We start from the raw sequence: 21,282 nt of genomic DNA on the forward strand, positions 1-21,282 counted from the left end.
TATTTTTGACTGAAACTTCCTATTTCTTCTTCCTGGAAACTGACATTTGCATGTTAATATAACCACTTTTTGAAATTAAAATGTGATTTGAAACCAAAATGGCTAAGGAGCCTTTATTTCATGCCAGGAAGAAACAGGTGTCCAAATGTGGTTAGCTGGATCCCTTATTTCTTTCATTACCATTGTAGGATTTATTTGCTTATGATGCATTACAGTCAAAAGTCGTTAATCCGGACTCGTCGGGACTTAGGTGATTCCAGATTATAGATCATCAGTTTAAATCTAGTAAGATGGCATGCAGAAATTCTAAAATTAAAAATATGAAACCATAATTTATGAAATAAAGAACAATTGTGATCTAAAGGGTATCAAAATTTACAAAAAAAAAAAGCTTAATATTTATTTGTTTACTTTATTAAACATTTCTTTCAATGTAAGTTGTTTAAGTTGCTTCGTTTTATGTGATAATACTTTCTCTTTAATTCTATAAACAGACATAATTTCTTGTTCAGTTACAGAGTTCCGCAGTTCAAGTCCCATAATTGCTGTGCCGAGAATACCGACTAACTTGTCAATCGAAATTTTTTCGTTTTCACTAACCTCTCTGTCACCTTCTTCATGTCTTTATCCATTTTTTGCAGCAATTCCACTTTTTGTTTGATGGACATTGAAACATACTTTTGTTTTGTAGATCCTTTGGGAGCTCCAGCATCAGAAATTCTATTTGACATAATCGAAAGTTCAAGTTTACTTTTATACAATTGCTTTTACAGTCTGCAAAAAATAATAAACCGGATCCAATTCGAAGATTAAGGAACAACACAATCATCAACATTAACTGAAATAGATAATTAGATAATTTTAGCTTATACCGTCCGTTATACATAAAACGCGCACCAAAAACGTATTCTGCACTTGCGCACACGCATATGCGCAGTCGTAAAGGTCTTATGCGCACGCGTAAACGCCTATGCGCATGTGTCAACGCGCCGCATGCACAGAAAGTTTTTAGCTTTGAGGTCCGGATTATAGATCATTCCGAATTATGGGTGACCGAATTAACGACTTTTAACTGTACTATTTAATTCATTTACTTCTAGTTTACTTAAGGTGTTATGCATTAATGTCAAATGAGTTTTTCAAACTACAGCTTCAAGTGAAAATCACAACAGAATGATTGACTGGAATGATTATGTATGAAAGGTATATGCCAGTTCCTTATTTTCGCATCTTGATGTTAAAATATATGGCTGCACTAAATCTGTAGAAATTAAAAAAGCAAATTCATAAAAAAAAAGGAGAGAGAGAGAGAAGAAGAAGAAGAACATAAGTCATGTTCTTGCCCATCCATTTTTTTTGGGGGGGTAGCTTTTTCTTGTCAATGTTCCCACTGTTTAGTGAAAATTTTAATGGCCACCATATTAGTGAATGTGCTAGATGAAACTACTATATTTTCTGGCTGTTGGAATCTATATAAATCTTCCAATTTTCAAGCTGTTTGAAATAAACGTTTTACTGTAAATTATGGCAAACAGAATGTTATTAAAAGGGGCCAAAAATTTAAAAAGATAATAAAAAAACTTCGGGGGGGGAGGACATCAAATATCAAGCCAGTGGCTTGAGAAAAGAAATAGGCCAAAAAGTTCATGTTTTAGTTTCATTAAAATAAAGTACTGAATGATGATTGCTCTGTTTATTTTTTGTTTCTGTGTTTATAAGTGTGATGCAATATATATATACTTCCTGTTTTTAGCTTCTAGATACAACAAGCCATGAAAAATATGTATTAGACTGGAAAGACATATCATTTGATGGTGCACTGCAATTTCTCAATTTTATATATACTGGAAATGCTGAATGGAAAGATGATTTAATTCCTGAGCTAACCAGTTTGGCAAATAAGTGAGTGATTTAAATGTATTTGTGTAATAGCACTGGTATTGAAGCAAACAATAGTCATTAATTGATTATATGTCTAACATTTTTTGCATAAAATGCATGAGACAGAAGTCTGTTATAAAAACGATTCTGAAATTAATTTTTGCCTTATAAGTTAAATAATTTTTAATTGAGAATAATAAAATTAGTATTTCATTTGATGAGCATTTAAAATAATAATTTTAAAAAATTGTGTTATCCTGGATATACTTTCTTAGATAAATTGTTTACAAAATTTAGGAAAATATGGCAGATATGAGTTGTTATTACCTTTTATAAATTGATACTTATAGGCTTTGTAGGTGACAGCATGGCAAAGTAAGTATGTGGTGTACTCAAGTTAGAGTTACCGTTATTGTTGCATATGTATGGGTTTGTAATAGATTGAATGCACACAGAAACAGTGATACCTTAATAAAATTTATTTTACATAATGCACTTCACAATCCTGGAAACTTTCCACAAAAATACTCATACTGCTCTTCACAGTATCACAGAGTAAAGCCAGTAGTTACACTGCAAACTACTAAGAACATTGAACACGATGCAATGCATCTAAAGATCATAGCTAATTCAGAGATTCACAATACTTTGAACTGGATAACTGAGAAACTGATGCTCTCTGTGGTCTTGAATAGTTTTCCATCAGCCACTGAGAAATCTCTAGTACCTTCCACTTCTTCAGTAATTACTGGAAGGCATATGAGGTCTGGATACGATCACAGTTGTATAATGGGATCAATTACAGTTATTCAACCATAGTACCAATTATATTTGTACAGGAACCAGACCAGAATGTCACCAAATGGTCGCCAAGCTTGGCGAGTTTTGGCATTTCTTGCCAAGTTTGGCAACAGAAATTAATTGTCAAAACCACTGCCAATTTAGCGAGATAGCCATTTACTCAATGTTAAAGAGACGTGCCCGTGTAGTGTTATTTTTGTGGCAGAGCATCGTCTCTTTCAAGCATTTCATATCACTTACTACGAAAAATACTAGAATTTCACATATAATTTCACTAAAATTATTTACATATATGCAAAATTGATAATATTGTTATTATTAATCTTTATTTGTGCAATTGCTGAAAACTGTTGTTAAGTTTATTGATTTTTATATATAATCACATGATTATCAGCATTTTTATGTTCTTATTTCATTTTCTCAAAAATTTTAATATTATTTTATTTGTTTATATATTTATCGTAGACATATATTTATACGCACACCTGAATGAAAGTGTTATTTATTCATTTATTTTATTGGTATAGGTATTCAGTGCATGATTTGCTAAGACAAATTAATAACAATTGTGGATCTTTAAAAACTGTTGCAGAAGTAGGGGTACATCCATCTTCTAGAATAGCAAATGTGGATGTGGAGATTAATGCAAGTGGTAATTATTTTCATTTTATTATAAAAAAGATTTTGGGGAATTAATGTTGATATCTTTCATGCTTTCTTAAAGTAAATCATTCCTATGAAGCTGTTAACGAGTGTAGTGGCATAAAACAAAGAAGAAATCACCAAATTTTAATGGGAAGATCTCATATCTACAAAAGAAGTGTATGAAAATATGCCAAGTACCACATGAAACATAAAATAACATTAAAAGCAAGAATGTTAATATTAAATGGCCAGCTCATACAGACAGAAAATATAAACATATGTTATAAAGTATTTCTCCCGCCTTTTTACCATGCCTTTGTGGTGTAATAAGCCAGCACACTCGGGGCGTATTCGAGAAGTTAGTGGTTCGAGTCCCTGCGAGGGCATTGCTCATTTTTCAGATCTCCTGCTTTAAAATAGATCTAATGTCTCTACAATGTAATATTTAATTTCATCATCCAAAATTAAGGAGGTAGCGAGCATAGTGCATTAAGATGAAACTTCTGTTGTCTAATAGTGAGAGAGACTGATGTATTTTTTCTTTAATTTATTTCTTAGTTAATTGAAACATTTTGTAAAACTGCCCTAATCTTGTAACCTCTTTTACAGTTAAAGCCATATTTTTACCAGTCATTATTTAAGAAAATTGCTAAATGACATTTTTACTTTTCTTTCCCTCCCCATGGAAGCAAAATCTGTCTGTAATTTTTAAGCTATTATTATATAAGTCTTTTCTAAAAGCAAAATAACATTAAGCAAACTTCTGTTAATTTTTCATAGACAAGCACTGATAATAAAAATTAGTATAAACAATATCTCAGATAAAATAAATGTATTTAAAGTATTTTTATACAATGATTAAGAGAGATTGAACGGGGAAAGTCGTAAAATGATAGAAAATGTGTACATTTCAGTTAGCATGTAAATTTAACTTCAGATAATTATATGTATAGTAAGAAATGTGTACTGTAATGAGGTTGATGTTGAAGAACTAGATGATGAGCTATAACAGTGTACTTGAATAACAAGAAAGCAGAATTTGCAGAGCCCTAATGAGGTATACTAGTTCATAAAAAATAAAAATATTGTATCTTCTTTTCCCAGTATTGAGATATTACTAAACATTTTCTTAACTATCTCTGTAAGTAATACAACAACAGAAATACTTCCTCTGTTTTAAAATAAGGATGACATTTTTTTAAGAAATTTAATGGAATAGTAAGGTCCATAGGAATGATTGTTATAAAGAAAAGATACTCTTAGAGGGCTAGATTGCAAAGGTATTATGAACAATTTTCTGAAATGAAAATTTTTAATTTTTTAAAACTAATTAATTGTATTTTATGTATTTATAAATCTCTTTTATTACACTATATTATTTCATTAATGTTTTTATTCTCTAGTAAGAACACAAATTTTAGATGATTTTTTTAGGAATTTGCTAGAAACGATTGATATAAATGGGATTCCAATATAAATTTAGTTTAGAACCTTTTAGAGGCTTCATCAGTACTGCCTACTACCCAAAAGTAGTAGGCAGTACCATTCTGCTACCCAAATCCTTCAGCCATCTAGTGCACGAGAAATTGAACGCAAAAAGAGATAAGGGCTAAATCTGAACGAGGGAAAAAAAATTGTGACAAACTGAAGGGTATGATAATTTAGGAATTTCGTTTATTAATTGATAAGTGTAACTTTAAGAAACATTAGAAGCAGATGAAGACATAATATGCCAAATTAGTGGAATTAAATTTAGTGGCAAATATTGCTGTCTAGCTTTAGTATCTGCATGATATTTAAATCAGTGAAACATTTTAATGTATATAATAATATCCTAAGGTATCTGAATAATTTAATGAATAGATATAGGGGATAGATAAGCCAAAAACAAGCAGTTCTACTAAATGCAGGAATAAAACTCCCCAATTATTTTTCACTAATATAAAACCTTCAAAAATAGGAAAAAGCAACATATGTTTATGAAGCATGTGATGCAAATAAATGTTTGGCCAATATTTTCTCCACTTTATATCTTTGCTTTAGAGGCCTGGTGGCGCAGTGACTAGCACATCGTGCAGCAGACCACAGTTCCAGGGTTCGATTTCCAGGTTGGGCAAGGTTGACTCAGCCTTTCATCCCTTGTTTTCCATCCCTTGGGTCAATAAAATAAGTACCAAGTTCGCTTGGGGACTAAACACTGGGGGGCCTGCAACAAGCTGACTACTTGTTCAGGGCATATGCTTATGCACCCCGGAAAGCAGATTTCGGGGCACTGCAGGCGTTGGCCCATTAGGGCTGTTTGCGCCACTGAGTTTATTTATTTATTTATTTTTTTTTTTAGATATAGGGGAAGTAAAGTATGAAAAATTATGATTGTAATATATAGAATTCAGTCATACCCATTGATATAACTGAGCAGTAAAATTGTGCTTTTTAGAATGATGTGGGGGGAAGAGAGAGTGAGGGGAATCATAAAAATCTTTCAAGTAAATTTCAGAAAGTGATTAAACTGTAAAAATTTTATATTCTGATTATCTCCATTTTTGTTTAAATGTTTTTGAAATTTAAAAAAAAAAAATTATTATAAAAAGTATATTCTGGTAGATTAGAATACCCCAAGCTTTAAACACTTGGCTACGCCACAGAATTACATGGGAATTTCTGAAAAATATTATTTACCTCTACCTCAAAAACAAACATATCACCCATTTTAATTTTAAGGAGAGTTGTTATTTTACTTAAAACTGCCTCCGAAACTGTTCTTAAATTTCCCAACCAACTACTGAATTTAGAGATCAGATGTAATGAATGGAGTGGTGAAAATACTGAAATAGTGGATTTAATGGCTTATTATGGCAAAATACTACATGATTTGTTAAATCTTACTTTAGTTACTATGAATAAGGCCCATATTTAAGTATATTTTGCTTATTTAAGTATATTTTTTGTTCCTTTCTTTTTTTCCAGGTATGCATTCTGCAAAAGAACAATATAGGTCAGATCCAGTTGAAAATAATTACTCACCACTGGCTACAAAGCTCAATATTAGAAATGAAAATAACTTCCCGTATTTAGAAAAGGTATTTAAGGAAGACAGAAACCTCTCTGGTTGTGAGGTTGAAATTGACAAATTTAGTCAAGTAAGCAACATAAATTTAGAAATTGTGAATAATTTCATCGATTCAAGCCTTCAACCTGAGAGTCCTGCTAAAAGTGAATTAAATATGTGTGAGGCCTCACAAAACGATATATCAGAAACAGGTGGCATCATCAATCAGGTTTCTGAATTTAGAAATATAAAGGAAATAAGTGAAAATACTGCTATCTGTAGCACCACTTTTAGCCCTAACCATTCCTGTAGCAAAAAACTCGGTGAAATTGATAATATTTTACTCAAATCAGTAAAAGAGCAATCTGTAATGAGCTTTAATAGTACATCTGGTGTTGACAATTTATCTAGTGATTGTGATGAAGATATTGCAATAGTTGGAGAATTTTCTCAGAAAAGTAGTTCACAGATTTCTAATGTAGACATATGTGAAAGAAATATTATGCATGATTCCTGTTCTGCATTATGTGTCCAAAGTAATAGTCAAAGTGTTAATAAAACTCTTACGCAAGATACATTCCCAACTCAAATAGAAGAACATTCTCCCAATGTTTCTGATTATCAAAATAATGTTCAAAGTCAAACTGTAACAGTGCAGTCAAGTTTATTAGTGAGTGATTTATGTAAAAGCATGCTTGAATGCACTAGGGCATTATCACCTAATTTAGAAATTTCCATTATAAAAGATATGCATAAATCATTTGATCAATTTAGGGATCTGCAACAACAGTCTCATGATAATAAAAATGGTGGTATTATAACAGCATCTTCAGCTGTAGATTGTTTTTTTACTTTAAAGGCAAATGTTTCAAATTTTCCTGTTGATAAAAGTGTTTTCAGAAGTCCTAACAAATTCTCGTCTTCTAGTAAGAGCAAGGGAGATATTTCATCACCTGAAATTCTAATATCTGACTCTGATGAAGAATTACCTGCTGTTCTTCTTTCTGATTCCAATGAAGACATACCAGGCTTGTTGGATTCAACAAAAATTATTGAGAACAAATCTATGTCAGATGCAGATCAAGTTGTTGTAGACAGCATACCATACAGGGACAGCAGTACTCATAATTTCTCACACATACCTGACAGTTCAAATATGATAGAACTAAGGAATGACTTATCTCCAGATATCTTAATTTGCTCTTCAGATGAAGATGGATCTTCTGATGAAGTGAAAGGAACGGTTCCATTTACAGAAACTGCATCTTGTAAATCTGATAAAACTGATCAGCAGTTTATAAGAAGTCAAGTTTGTTTTGGTGTAGATAATGATGAACTGAATAGAAAACCACAAATTTGTCTTGATGTTGGTAGTAATGAACTAGTTGAAAGAAATCAGGATAATGATGAGTTCAGCAAAAAAAGGGGAAATGTTGTTCTCTTAAATAATGTTAAATTAAATGAAACAAATTGGATTTATTTTGACTCGAATGAAACATGTGAAAAAGGTCAAATTTGTGTTGATTCTGAAGATCATGAGCTAAATGAAGGAAATTCAATCTGCTGCAGTCCTGGTAAGAAAAAGGAAAAAGAGCTTCCAAGTGATCTTGTAAGTTTTTCCCTGTTATGTATAAATATTTTAAATAAATTTTTTGTTTATTTAATTTTTTTGTTTATTAATTTTTGCTTTCTTTTATAACAGGACATTTTGGGTGGCCTACATGTCTTATTTGTAGTTCTCATTCTCACCTTAGTCAAGTAATTTGCATAAGAACTGCAATCTTTTGTTTGCCATATCTTTTGGCTAGTAACATATAAACACTTTTATGAAATTTCAAGTAACATTTTCAAGGCAACAAATGGCTATAAGTTCTTAGTATAGTGGTTTTCAACCAATAATTTTGGCTTAAGAAAATCCGCTTAAGTGAAAAGTTACTTGAAAGTCCATATTTTTTTATGATGAATTGCAGTTTAACATAACATGCTTGTCCTTGAAATTTGTGACATAATTTTTTTTTTTTTTTTTCAGGAGGGGGTAGGGTATTTTATTGTAAAAGACGTATTTATAACCTGATAAAAACAATACATGTACTTCAGACCATAACATAAATTCCCAGCTGAAGTCAGTTTTGTTAAATGGATTTGTAGTCCAAAAATACCACAGACTTACTCATACACTTTGGACTTTTGCCTTTTGGCAATGAAGAACGGTAGTCTTACAATGCTTTCAATGTCTGTTTTCAAATATTTATTGATCTTATATGTATCCTATACTATTAAAATCTGTGCACGTCTGTCTATGTGTATGTGGCATTATCTCCTCCAAAACAGTGGGGAGTTGAGCTTTGAGAGAGGTATCCTCGTGTTCCAAAGATTCATGGGAAGCCATTTTGACTGTTCTTGTCTTTATACGACTTTAATTAGCCGAGATATTAATTAAAAACTCTGAAAATGCGTTTGCGTTTTCAAGAAAAAAATGAAAGCAGAATAAATTGTAATAAATATATTTTATACTACTTATTTTTAATAATTTATTTTATAAATTATTTTTAAAAACTATATCATTTATTTTTTATAATAAATAAATTTTTTATTAAAAAAATAAGTCTAATAAAATAAAAATTCAAAAATAATGGCAAAGATAACTTTGCCCTTATTTTTCCGAGTGGCAACAGTCTTGCATGCTGGAGATAAAAAATCTGCATTATTTCGAAAAGTGTTGCCACTGCTTGCTTTCAAATCATAGAATTTGTTACTAAAAAATCTAAGTTTTACAAACTATGAAATAAAAATAGCACTGCCAAACATTAAATATATTATTTCCGATTCCAAAAGTTTATGGGAAGCCATTTCAACGATTATCATCTTCGAACAACTATAATCAACCGAGATAGTAATTAAAAACTCTGAAAAGCTAATTTTTTCCAAGTGGCAACAGTCTTATGCGCAGGAGATAAAAATCTGCTTTAATTTGAAGTGTCTTGCCACTGCTCGCTTTCAAATCATAGAGTTTGTTAATCAAAATTCTAACATTGAAGAATTGCATGTGACGTCATTGTATGTAAAAAATTAGTCATTAATGTCTACATTTTAACTAAACAGTTTCTGTTGGCAACTTTTTGTATATCAAATTAGTATAATTGACACAATGTATTAATGCCACATTAATTCTTTTATTGCTATTGAGAAAATGTTATATTACATTAAATTTAAATCGTGCTATCATATGTATCGTACCTGAAGTGTCAAAAGTTTTTGCTTCCTGGTTTGGCATTAAAAAAATTATTTACGAATTGGTTGTTGCTTGGAAAGAATGAACTTATTTCATTCATACTGAAATGTTTTTATACATTTGCTTTTCAGGGGTACATAAAACTTATAAATTTTGCTTTGGCTTGTCCACTAGTATATATATATATGCCGTAAACACTTGCCAAATGCAGCGGTTATATCACTAACACACTGCATGTATGGCAAAACTGCATTCACCAAAGTTAACTTTCAAATAAAAAAAAATAAAAAAAATAGGTTACATGTAGTTCAAGTTAAGGTAGTATGTATATTTTATGCAAACCTAAATAATGCTGTCATTGAAAAGAGAAAAAGAATCAAATGCTAATTTAAAGGATTTCTATTATATTTAAGGTTATAAGTAGGTACATGATACAGTTTTTTTTTTTTTTTTTTTAAAATACTGGTGATTTTTGCTTGGGACACTGTCTGCCCCAAGTCATTAAATGTTTCGCAGCAAGAGCATAACATTTTGCTATACCTTTCATAAAGTATCCTCTTTTTTATTCATTTTAATCAGTCTCCATTAAAAAAATCAGACAGTTCCTGTGCTTTTATTAACAGCTCATTTAAATTATAGGATAAAGATTCTTTATCTTCTTCAATATCACTGCTTTCACCATTAGCTAGAGTTATAAGATCATGCAGTTCTTCATTTGTCATTTCAAGATTGCCGTTCTCGACTAATTCTTCTTTCATATATGATCCACCTATTGCTTTTGCAATTTGTATAATTTCTTTAATTTCATTTTCAATTGATGGAAATCTTTTAAAATTATTTTTTACTTCTGGCCAGAATTAATTCTAGTAGACATTCACTGTTGATGAATTAACTTATTCCCATGTGAATTTAATCATTTCTACGCAGAGTCTTATGTTGAATTCTTTTCCAAAATATCATTATTGTTTCAAGCTTTCCTTTGTTTAATGCTTTATTTGCAGATATGTATGCATGCCTGACATAACAAGCTTTGATTTTTTTAATAGGAATAAAAGATTATAATATTTTTTTTTTTTTTTTTTTAGGAATAAAATGTTTGGATACATTGTTGTGAAGGCTTGATCACTGTGTCCTGAGCATTATTGAGGATTAGGATATGCTTGAAACTCCTGTTTTGCTGCTTGCTTGAACCAATATTTGACATTTTTAATGAAATAAATTTTTAAACCAGTCATAAAAGAGGACTATCACAATGCAGCTTATACTCTGTGGTATCCCACATATAAAAATTGAAATTCTTGTGTTGGAAAAATTAAATTGAGACAATTAAGATAGCATGTGTACGCAAAACCATGTTCCACAAATCTGCATTCAAAAGGGTTTACTGTGTATTAATTATGATGATTAGTGATCGTGATTGTAAGTGATATGTGTATGTTTATATTAGTTATGATGATTAATGATGATCATCATGATTCATATATATAATGTAAGATTTTAAAAAGTATGTAAATCAAAATTATAACGTAAATTAGCAGTGACCATTGATTCTTCATTTTAATTTGGGTATTTCCCTTTCTGTTCTAAAAATATTAATTCTTTATTATAACTTTTCTAGACTGCATCATTCCTAGGTTACTCCATATCATATGACTTTTACATAGTGCTCTGACGAAAGCAACTTATGTAAGCAAATAATAATTTTAGAGCTTTATTAATTATCCCATCAAGTAGTATTGAAATCAAAACTAAATCACTGTGAATTAACATTTCGTCCTAGACATATCACACTTCACATCTGTGCCTCGGTCACCCTAGATTACTGCTTGCTGCTTTCTTCATATCATAACACTATCAAAAATATTACTGTTAAGTTTGGGAACAGTTATGATTAGTGTGCCAAAATATTGGTGGCTTCAAAATATGTAACTAATATAAATGAAATATTATCTAAATCTGCTACGATTGCTTTTTATTAGATCTGTTATGCCTGCAGTTATGCAAAGTGCATTTAATCTAGTAGGAACCTGAGTAAACAATGGCATTAAATGACCAAAGTGTTCAGTATTAGGATTATAGCAGTCAGTCAATGCTATATTAACTTTTTTTTTTTTTTTTTTTTTTTTTTTTTTTTTGTAATGTTGTAGATGCATTTTCTGTTATCTGGCAGTTGAATGGTTTCCATACCCAGCCAGGTTGATTATCCAATGAGCCAATCTTTTGAAATTTATTTTATCCAAGCCATTGACAGATATTTAATAAGAATTTAATATATTTAATGTCCTGAATTTTAAATAAATAAATTTTGTAAAAAGAGAATATGTTTAATGATGTAATCATTAAAAGTAGACTGATCTAGTTTTTTTTCACAAGTAATTAGAAAACATGTTTTTTAGTTCAGATTTTATTACAAATGCTTGTGATGTTCTTTATGTCACATATATATCTTTTGCACTTTTAACACCACTACTGTGCATATTTGCTGGCAAATCTATCTATTTTTGGTCTTTATCAAACAAATATCATTGTTTGACAAATATTTATGCAAAATTTAAACCAATTATTCCTATGAATTTTTCTTGCTTAAATACAGAATACTGAAATTTACCATTGAAGAATATGAAATTTATTTATATCACAAAAGGAAATATTTAGTAACTCTCCCATTGCTAATTATTATTAATTTGCATTGTCTTCCTTCTCACTTCTTTGCTAAATTTGTCCAAAAGTTTTCTTCATCTGGCCAGACTAGTTTTCTCAGTGCTCTCACTCAAGCTGTCTTTGTCTTATTCATTCAACAAAATCTTATCAATTTTGTTATTGAATTTAATTTGAACTTTCACTATCCAAGAATGAAATTGTATGATCATGAAAATAAAAAAAATATACCATATTTTCTTTATTTCATTTCGTTTAATAAAAGCTAGCACATGCCCATTATATGTAGTGTTAAAGAACCAATGGGCTTTTGGCAACCAGCACTAAAGTTTTCTTTCCCCCCGTTATTATTTAAGCTGATGGCATGGCTCTTGTATCTGCTGTTTGAATAATAATTAAGAAGTTCCTGTGTAGCATTTAATTTGTGAAATAGTCTTTAAATGACACTTTACTCTTTTTTGTGGTGAATTATATTTTATGCCAGTACATTTTACATTTTTTTTTTTTTTTTTTTTTAATTGTTGCTGTAAATTTCTGTCCCTTTGTAGGAATCATCCAGTGATGACTCATTTTTGTCTTTGACTCAGAGAATCTGTGCACTGACCAAAGAAGCTTCCTTCCAAGATTTTCAGGCTCCAAGTAAACAAAATAAAGTATCTGAAACAGATACTCATATTTCAAATTTAAAATCTAGGAAATCATCAACTGTAAAAAAATTATCTGAAAAAACAACACAGCAAAAGATGTGTAATGAAATCTCACATTCTGAAAAGAAAGAAAATTGTTGTAAGTTTTTTTTTTTTTTTTTTTTTTTTTTTTTTTTTTTTTTTTGGTATTTTCTGAGTATGGTTATTTAACTTTGTTTTTGTCTTTACAAATATTTTGTTTATTACCCAATTTTATTCTGAAGTTTAATCTAAAAATCTATTTTCATTGCATGGAGATTGTATTTGCATTGTGCAAAAACTTTAACTGTGATATCAGATATTATTGCAGTTCCAGAAATACTAAATAGATTTTTAAATATTTTTCTTATTTTTTAAAGTACTTTCCAATTAGTGTGTTTATTTAAATTTGTTTTATATCTACAAATGCTCTGTTTATTAACCTAATTGTATTCTTGAAATTTTATATAAAAATCTCTTTTCAGTGTATGAAGATTCTATTTGCATTGTGCAGAAACTTTAACTATGATACCAAATAATATTGCATCTTCAGAAATATTAAATAGATTTTTTAATTCATTTTAATCTACAGCTTTGTGCAAAATCCTGTAATAAGTAGATGTAGTCACCTTGTTTCCTGAGACCTATTGTTTGTATGATACATCTTTAATGAAATTTGATTTCTCTATAATATTGTCATCAAAATGCTGTATTATTTTTTATGTTTGGTATTGAAACTACTATTCAAAGCATGAACAAATGCCCAAAATCCATGTCATTATTTGTAGTGGTGATTTGTACTAATTAATTATAAATATGTATATGATTTGGTCAACTGTATATAAGTCTCTCTCTCTCTCTCTTTTTTTTTTTTTTTTTTTTTTTTTTTTTTTTTTTTTAATGTAGATAATGATGAAATGAATAGAAAACAGCAAATTTGTCTCAATGTTGGTAGCAATGAGCTAGTTGAAAGGAATGAAACTGATGATGAGTTCAATGAAAAAAATGAAAATTCCTTTGTCTTAAATGATTTTAAATTAAATGAAAGAAATTGGATGTGTTTTGACTCAAATGAAACAGATGAGAAAGTTCAAATTTGTGTTGAATCCAAGAATCATGAATGGAATGAAGAAAATTCATGTTACAGTTCTAATAAGGAGATGGAAAAAAAACTTCCAAGTTATCTTGTAAGTTTTTCTATGTCATATATAAATATTGTCAATGAATCAGAATTTTTTTAATTATTATTATTATTTCTTTAAATTATAACATACTGCTTTGAAGATAAAAGAACTTCGAAGTTATTTGAAGAACAATCATCTTACGTTATATTGCACTTTATAATAAAAAATATTGTGTCATATGTAAGTAAAATCTGATTTTTTGTTTGTTTATTTAAATTATAATGTACTGATTTGAATATTTTATAATAGGACATTTTAAGTGGCACATGTCTTATATTTGTACCTCCCCTCTTTCCCCTTAGCTCAAATCATCTGCATAAGAGCTGCAATCCTTTGGCTAGTAATAAGAAAACACTTTTAAGGAATTTCAGGTAGCATTTTTAGGGCAGTTAATAAATATGTTCTTAGCATAGTGGTTTTCAGACAATAATTTTGCCTTTTGAACAAAAAGAATCCACTAAACGAAAATGTAACTTGGAAGTTCCATATTTTTTATGATAAAGTGCAATTTAACATAAGATGCTAATTCTTAAAATTTGTGACATGGTTCTTTTTTCTGGGGAGCACGTACTTTGTTGTAAAAGACAGTGTACAAACTGATACAAACAAGACATTCAGACCATTTGTACAAACTCCCATTTGTAAGACTATTTAATTAAATCAATAGTAGTCCAAAAATACAATAAATTTACTGATCTGTTTTGGATATTTGTTTTTTGGCAATGAAAAACAGTGGGGTCTTAGATTGCTTTCAATAATGTCCGTTTTTTTTTCCAAAGAATTATTGATCATAAATATTTGTGTAACTGATCTTGTGTCTGTGTGTGTGTGTGTGTTCTTCATTGCCGGCTCTTCTGAGTTTGTGTTGGTAAGCCGTTACTGAGTTTGGAGTTTGCAGTGTGGTCTTCGCCGTTCCTCAACTAACTTACTGTTTGAAAGTCAATAAAGAAGTTTCGGTCAATGTTATGATTCTGAGTTTTTTTTGGGTTCTATAATGAAGTAATATCAAGTCAATTTACAGTCAACTATTTTTAACAACGGATCGTACAGGTTTTTTGGTCCGTCAGCTACGGAGTCGCAGTAAATTTGGTGAGTCAGTGTGTTTTTTTATCTTTCTTATTAGATAATGGAATTTACAACGCTTAAGACTAAAAAGTGTGTAGCTAAAGCTAAGTTAAGTAAACTGAAAGAGAAAATTACAGTGACTTATGATTCTGCTGATGTTGATCAGTTAGAACTTTTTAAATCTAGATTAAATAATTTAATGACCGAACTTTCGGACATTTTTACTAACATATTTGTAGTGTGTGAAGAAAAATATATTGATGTATTTATAGAAGAACAACAGGTCATACAAGATACTGTTGATGAGTTAATTTTAATGCTAACCAGAGTTAAGAATGTTAAAGACATTAGTGTGAAAACTAAATTTTGTGAAATAGCAAGTATACGCTTACCTAAGCTAACTCTTCCTGTATTTAGTGGCAGTACTGAAGAATGGTTATCATTTTCTGATTTATTTAAAACGGCGATAGTGGATAATGACCGTTTATCAGGTGCACAAAAGCTACAATATTTAAAGGGTTCTTTAAAAGGAGATGCTTTGCGGATTGTTCAAGCTTTAACTATTTGTGACAGGAATTTTGAAATAGCGTGGCATTTATTGTGTCAAAGATTTCCACATAAGGGAGAATTACTTTCATCGTTATTAAAGAAATTCTTGTATTTATCAAATTTACAATCTGAAATTCCTTGTCAGATATTAGTTTTAGTAGACACTGTAAGAGAGTGTGTATGTTCGTTTGGAAATCTAGGCTTCAAAGTGAAACAATTCGCGGATACTATTTTAATGCTAATAGTACAGTTTAAATTGGATTCTTCGACGAGAGGATGGTGGGAAAGAACATTAAAGAGTGAGGAAATACCAACACTTAATAATCTGCTAGAGTTCTTGAAATCTCATGCCAGAACCTTGCAAGCAGGTAAAACGCAAGGTGTTAAAAAACAAGTTACAAAAGACAAATTAACTTCATTGGCTTCAGAGATTCGCGCGCAGTGTACATATTGTAATGCCGGTCATTCAGTTTTTAAATGTAATAAGTTTTTAAATCTGAATGTTCAGGAACGCGTTAATTTTGTCAAGAGAAATAATGTTTGTTTTAATTGTTTGGTTTCAAATCATAAAGCTTTCGAGTGTGGAAGTACACATAAATGTAAAAAGTGCTTTAAAAATCATCACACACTACTGCATTTTGAAAGAGTTCAAAATGAACCAAAGACACGTAAAGGAGTTACGAACAGTTCGAATGAATTATCAGTGACGGCTAAGCCATTTTTCCCTGGGCCAGAGCCTCGCGCTCAATCGGCTGGGTCAGGGGAGAATATCGCAAGTTCTAGTCCAGTAATTAAATCTTGTGTTTCAGACTTTAAATTTCAGAGTGAAGTTTTATTATGTACGGCTGTTATTAAAGTGTTAGATTCATCGGGTGAATACCAATTGTGTAGAGCTCTCATTGACCCTGGCAGTCAAGCAAGCCTGATTTCAGAAGATTGTGTACAAGGCTAGGGTTAGCAAGAAGAAATGCCAAAGTTTTTATTTCATGTTTAGGGTCTTTGGACACGAAAACTAATGGAATTACGGAAATAAACTTCGTTCCGCATTTTCCGGTGAAAGTGTCATTTAAAACACCAGTATTTATCATCAATATAATTATTGGAATTTATTTTACATTGGATAAGAAGTACATTGAGGAATATAATGATTTAATGTTAGCAGATCCAACATTTTACAAAAGTGGGCCTGTTGATATACTTTTAGGCGTAGATATTGCCTTACCTCTTTTAAAGGGAGAAATAATTAAATGCGAAGAAGGTAAACCGGTAGCTTCTCATTCTGAACTAGGATGGATTATTTCAGGTAGTGTGAATAATTCAACAGAAATTAATCCTACTATCTATGTTAATAATATACAAGTGGAAACTGATCAGATGCTGTCAGACTTTTGGAAATTGGATGCTGTACCTACGTTTGACATGCTTACTAAATCGGAGAGAGCATGTGAAGATTATTTCAAATCTACATATACGAGAGAGGAAAGTGGGGTATATACTGTGAAATTACCGTTTCACTCTCCGCCTTCTCAGCTTGGAGATTCCAGGCAATAGCTATGCGTAGATTCCAATCTTTAGAAAATTCACTTCTAAAAAGGCCTCAGATATATGAACAGTATAAGGATTTCATGAGGGAATACCTTGAGCTGAGACATATGGAGGGAGTGCCTGAGGGAGAGATTCTTATTGACTCTACGTATTACATGCCTCATCATGCCGTATTAAAGGAATCAAGTACTACAACTAAACTGAGAGTTGTTTTCGATGCTTCAGCTAAAACGACATCGGGTCTTTCATTGAATGATATTTTGATGGTTGGGCCAAGAGTTCAGCAAGAGCTGTTTCCAATTCTTCTACGGTTTAGAACTTACAAAATTGCAGTATGTGCTGATGTAGAGAAGATATTCAGACAAATTCGTCTCCACCCAGAAGATACAAATTGGCAACGAATGATTTGGAGGGATAGTCCTAGTGAGCCCTTGAGTACATTTAGATTAGTGACAGTTACATATGGGACTGCCTGTGTGCCATATTTGTCTACTAGAGTAATGAAACAACTTGCATTAGATGAACAAGTGATATTTCCTTTAGCATCAAAAATTGCCCTTCGTGATTTTTATGTTGATGATTTGCTTTCAGGGGCACAAAGAGGAAGCGAATGTTCTAGTTCAGCAGTTGAATGAAATGATGAAAAGGGGTTGATTTCGCTTAAGGAAGTGGATTTCAAACAGTTCAGCTATTTTAGAGAATATTCCTGAGTGCTTACGAGAATCCAGTATTTCTCTTGAAATATACAGTGACAAGAAAGTAAAAGTATTGGGAATTAATTGGAACAACTCTAGTGATACATTTCATTTTTCGGTATGCATAAGTGATAAAGAGTTTACTAAGAGGACTATTTTATCAGAAGTAGCCAAAATCTTTGATCCAATGGGATGGTTAGCGCCAACAATAATATACGCGAAAATATTATTACAAGAGTTATGGAACTTGCAGCTGGGTTGGGTTGAACTCGTTGATAAGAGAATAAGTAGAATATGGAAGCGTTTCTATCTAGAATTGCCCTTACTTTCAAGCTTACAATTTCCGAGGTATGTCGAGTCCGAAGGCAGTAGTTATAGAAATCCATGCTTTCTGCGAAGCTTCAGAAAAGGCTTATTGTGCAGTCATCTATCTACGAAGAATAGACCCTGATTCGTCAGTCAAAGTCAGCCTTCTGACATCGAAAACCAGAGTAGCGCCCTTAAAAACCCAGTCTCTTCCGAGATTAGAGTTGTGTGCTGCGTTACTTTTAGCAAACCTCTTACATGCAGTATTATTATGCATAGAACTGCCTATTAACAATATTTACGCATGGACTGACTCGCGGGTTACATTGGCATGGGTCTCGTCCGAACCTTGCCGTTGGCTACCTTTTGTGGCAAATCGAGTTGCAAAAATCCAGGAAGCTGTTCCAGGTATTCAATGGAATTATGTTGCTGGGAAAGAAAATCCTGCAGACTGTGGGACCAGAGGTTTTATTCCATCAGAATTCCTACAATGTGAGTTATGGTTGAAGGGACCGCAGTGGTTAAACGAATCCCTAATTCATGTACAGCAAAATTCAAGTGTAGAATTAGAGGGTGAAGTTATGTTGAAGGAATTGAAAAAGAGTTTCAGTTCAAATGTTTCCACATTTGAAGAGCCTAGTGTGTTTTCAAGATTTTCATCATGGTTAAAGTTATGTCAAGTGTTAGCGTGGTGTTTAAGATTCAGAAATAATTGTAGTAAGTTACCTACAGAGCGTATAAGGGGTTATTTATCTACTGAAGAATTCTGTGAAGTTACTTCTATGATTGTTAGGATTGTGCAAAGAGCCGAATTTCCAGAAGAATTATTCTGCTTAGAGTATGGTAAACCCTTGAAGACATCAAGTAAATTACTGTCTTTAAGTCCTTTCTTGGATTCCGCGGGAGTAATGCATGTAGGCGGAAGGCTCAGAAACTCTACAGTTTCAAATAATCAGAAACATCCTATGATTTTACCTAAGAATCACAATATTACTCGTTTAATTATTAAGCATTATCATGACACGTATCTTCATGCAGGTACGCAGCTACTCACTTCTTTCATACGACATAGATTTTGGATTGTGAATGCTAGAGATATTATAAGAAAGTGTATAAACCAATGTGTTATCTGCCGTAGAGTTAGAGCGCAAACTGCAACTCAGCTAAATGGCAGATTTACCCGCTTCAAGAGTTACTCAAAGTAGAGCTTTTTCTCGTGTAGGGATTGATTTAGCAGGGCCATTTAATGTTAAATATCGTCCTGGTAGAAGAATTAAAATCTTTAAGTGTTATGTATGTCTATTTATTTGTTTTACTACAAGAGAATTAGTTGGAGATCTTTCAACAAAATCATTCCTCGCGACACTTAAGCGGTTTATAGCTCGTAGAGGCAAACCGTGTGAAATTCACAGTGATTGTGCAACGAATTTTATAGGAGCTAATAAAGAATTAAGGAAAGCCTTTTCTATTGTTCAACGTGATGAATATTCATAGACTTGATACCCGTTTCCCAAAGCCCTCCAAAATGAGGGGCAGAGGGAGGATTAAATAACCATTTAATATTTTCTGAAGAAATATAACCCCGTAGCTGTTCATCACGTTGAACAGTAGAAAAGGCTTTCCTTAATTCTTTATTAGCTCCTATAAAATTCGTTGCATAATCACTGTGAATTTCACACGGTTTGCCTCTACGAGCTATAAACCGCTTAAGTGTCGCGAGGAATGATTTTGTTGAAAGATCTCCAACTAATTCTAAGTGTATTGCTCTTGTAGTAAAACAAATAAATAGACATACGTAACACTTAAAGATTTTGACTCCTCTACCCGGACGATATTTTATGTTAAATGGTCCTGCTAAATCAATCCCTACACGAGAAAAAGCTCTACTTTGAGTAACTCTTGAAGCGGGTAAATCTGCCATTAGCTGAGTTGCAGTTTGCGTTCTAACTCTACGGCAGATAACACATTGGTTTATACACTTTCTTATAATATCTCTAGCATTCACAATCCAAAATCTATGTCGTATGACAGAAGTGAGTAGCTGCGTACCTGCATGAAGATACGTGTCATAATAATGCTTAATAATTAAACGCGTAATATTGTGATTCTTAGGTAAAATCATAGGATGTTTCTGATTATTTGAAACTGTAGAGTTTCTGAGCCTTCTGCCTACACGCATTACTCCCGCGGAATCCAAGAAAGGACTTAAAGACAGTAATTTACTTCATGTCTTCAAGGGTTTACCAGATTCTAAACAGAATAATTCTTCTGGAAATTCGGCTCTTTGCACAATCCTAACCATAGAAGTAACTTCACAGAAATAACCCCTTATACGCTCTGTAAGTAACTTACTACAATTATTTCTGAATCTTAAACACCACGCTAACACTCGACATAACTTTAACCATGATGAAAATCTTGAAAACACACTATTGAACTGAAACTCTTTTTCAATTCCTTCAACATAACTTCACCCTCTAATTCTACACTTGAATTTTGCTGTACATGAATTAGGGATTCGTTTAACCACTGCGGTCCCTTCATCTATAACTCACATTGTAGGAATTCTGATGGAATAAAACCTCTGGTCCCACAGTCTGCAGGATTTTCTTTCCCAGCAACATAATTCCATTGAATACCTGGAACAGCTTCCTGGATTTTTGCAACTCGATTTGCCACAAAAGGTAGCCAACGGCGATAAGGTTCGGACGAGACCCATGCCAATGTAACCCGCGAGTCGGTCCATGCGTAAATATTGTTAATAGGCAGTTCTATGCATAATAATACTGCATGTAAGAGGTTTGCTAAAAGTAACGCAGCACACAACTCTAATCTCGGAAGAGACTGGGTTTTTAAGGGCGCTACTCTGGCTTTCGATGTCAGAAGGCTGACGTTGACTGAGGAATCAAGGTTGATTGTACGGAGATAGATGACTGCACAATAAGCCTTTTCTGAAGCGTCGCAGAAAGCATGGATTTCTATAACTACTGCCTTCGGACTCAAGCAT

At 31.9% G+C, this 21,282-nt stretch overlaps 1 protein-coding gene across 2 annotated transcripts in view; it reads left to right on the top strand.

Annotated features, from left to right (window-relative positions):
* Positions 1–21,282, top strand: part of LOC118180832 (uncharacterized) — a 120,555-nt gene that overhangs the window by 64,538 nt on the left and 34,735 nt on the right. For both annotated transcript variants that reach the window (XM_085819496.1, XM_085819495.1), the window contains exons 12-16: positions 1,754–1,902; positions 3,210–3,334; positions 6,295–7,985; positions 12,815–13,052; positions 13,838–14,118. In XM_085819496.1, the coding sequence (XP_085675622.1) occupies positions 1,754–1,902; positions 3,210–3,334; positions 6,295–7,985; positions 12,815–13,052; positions 13,838–14,118 (2,484 nt within the window). The remainder of the gene's footprint in view (positions 1–1,753; positions 1,903–3,209; positions 3,335–6,294; positions 7,986–12,814; positions 13,053–13,837; positions 14,119–21,282) is intronic.

This window comes from Stegodyphus dumicola, chromosome 6 (assembly GCF_044657685.1).
Source record: "Stegodyphus dumicola isolate Sdum_Otavi_A_Nest chromosome 6, ASM4465768v1".
NCBI lineage: Eukaryota > Metazoa > Arthropoda > Arachnida > Araneae > Eresidae > Stegodyphus > Stegodyphus dumicola.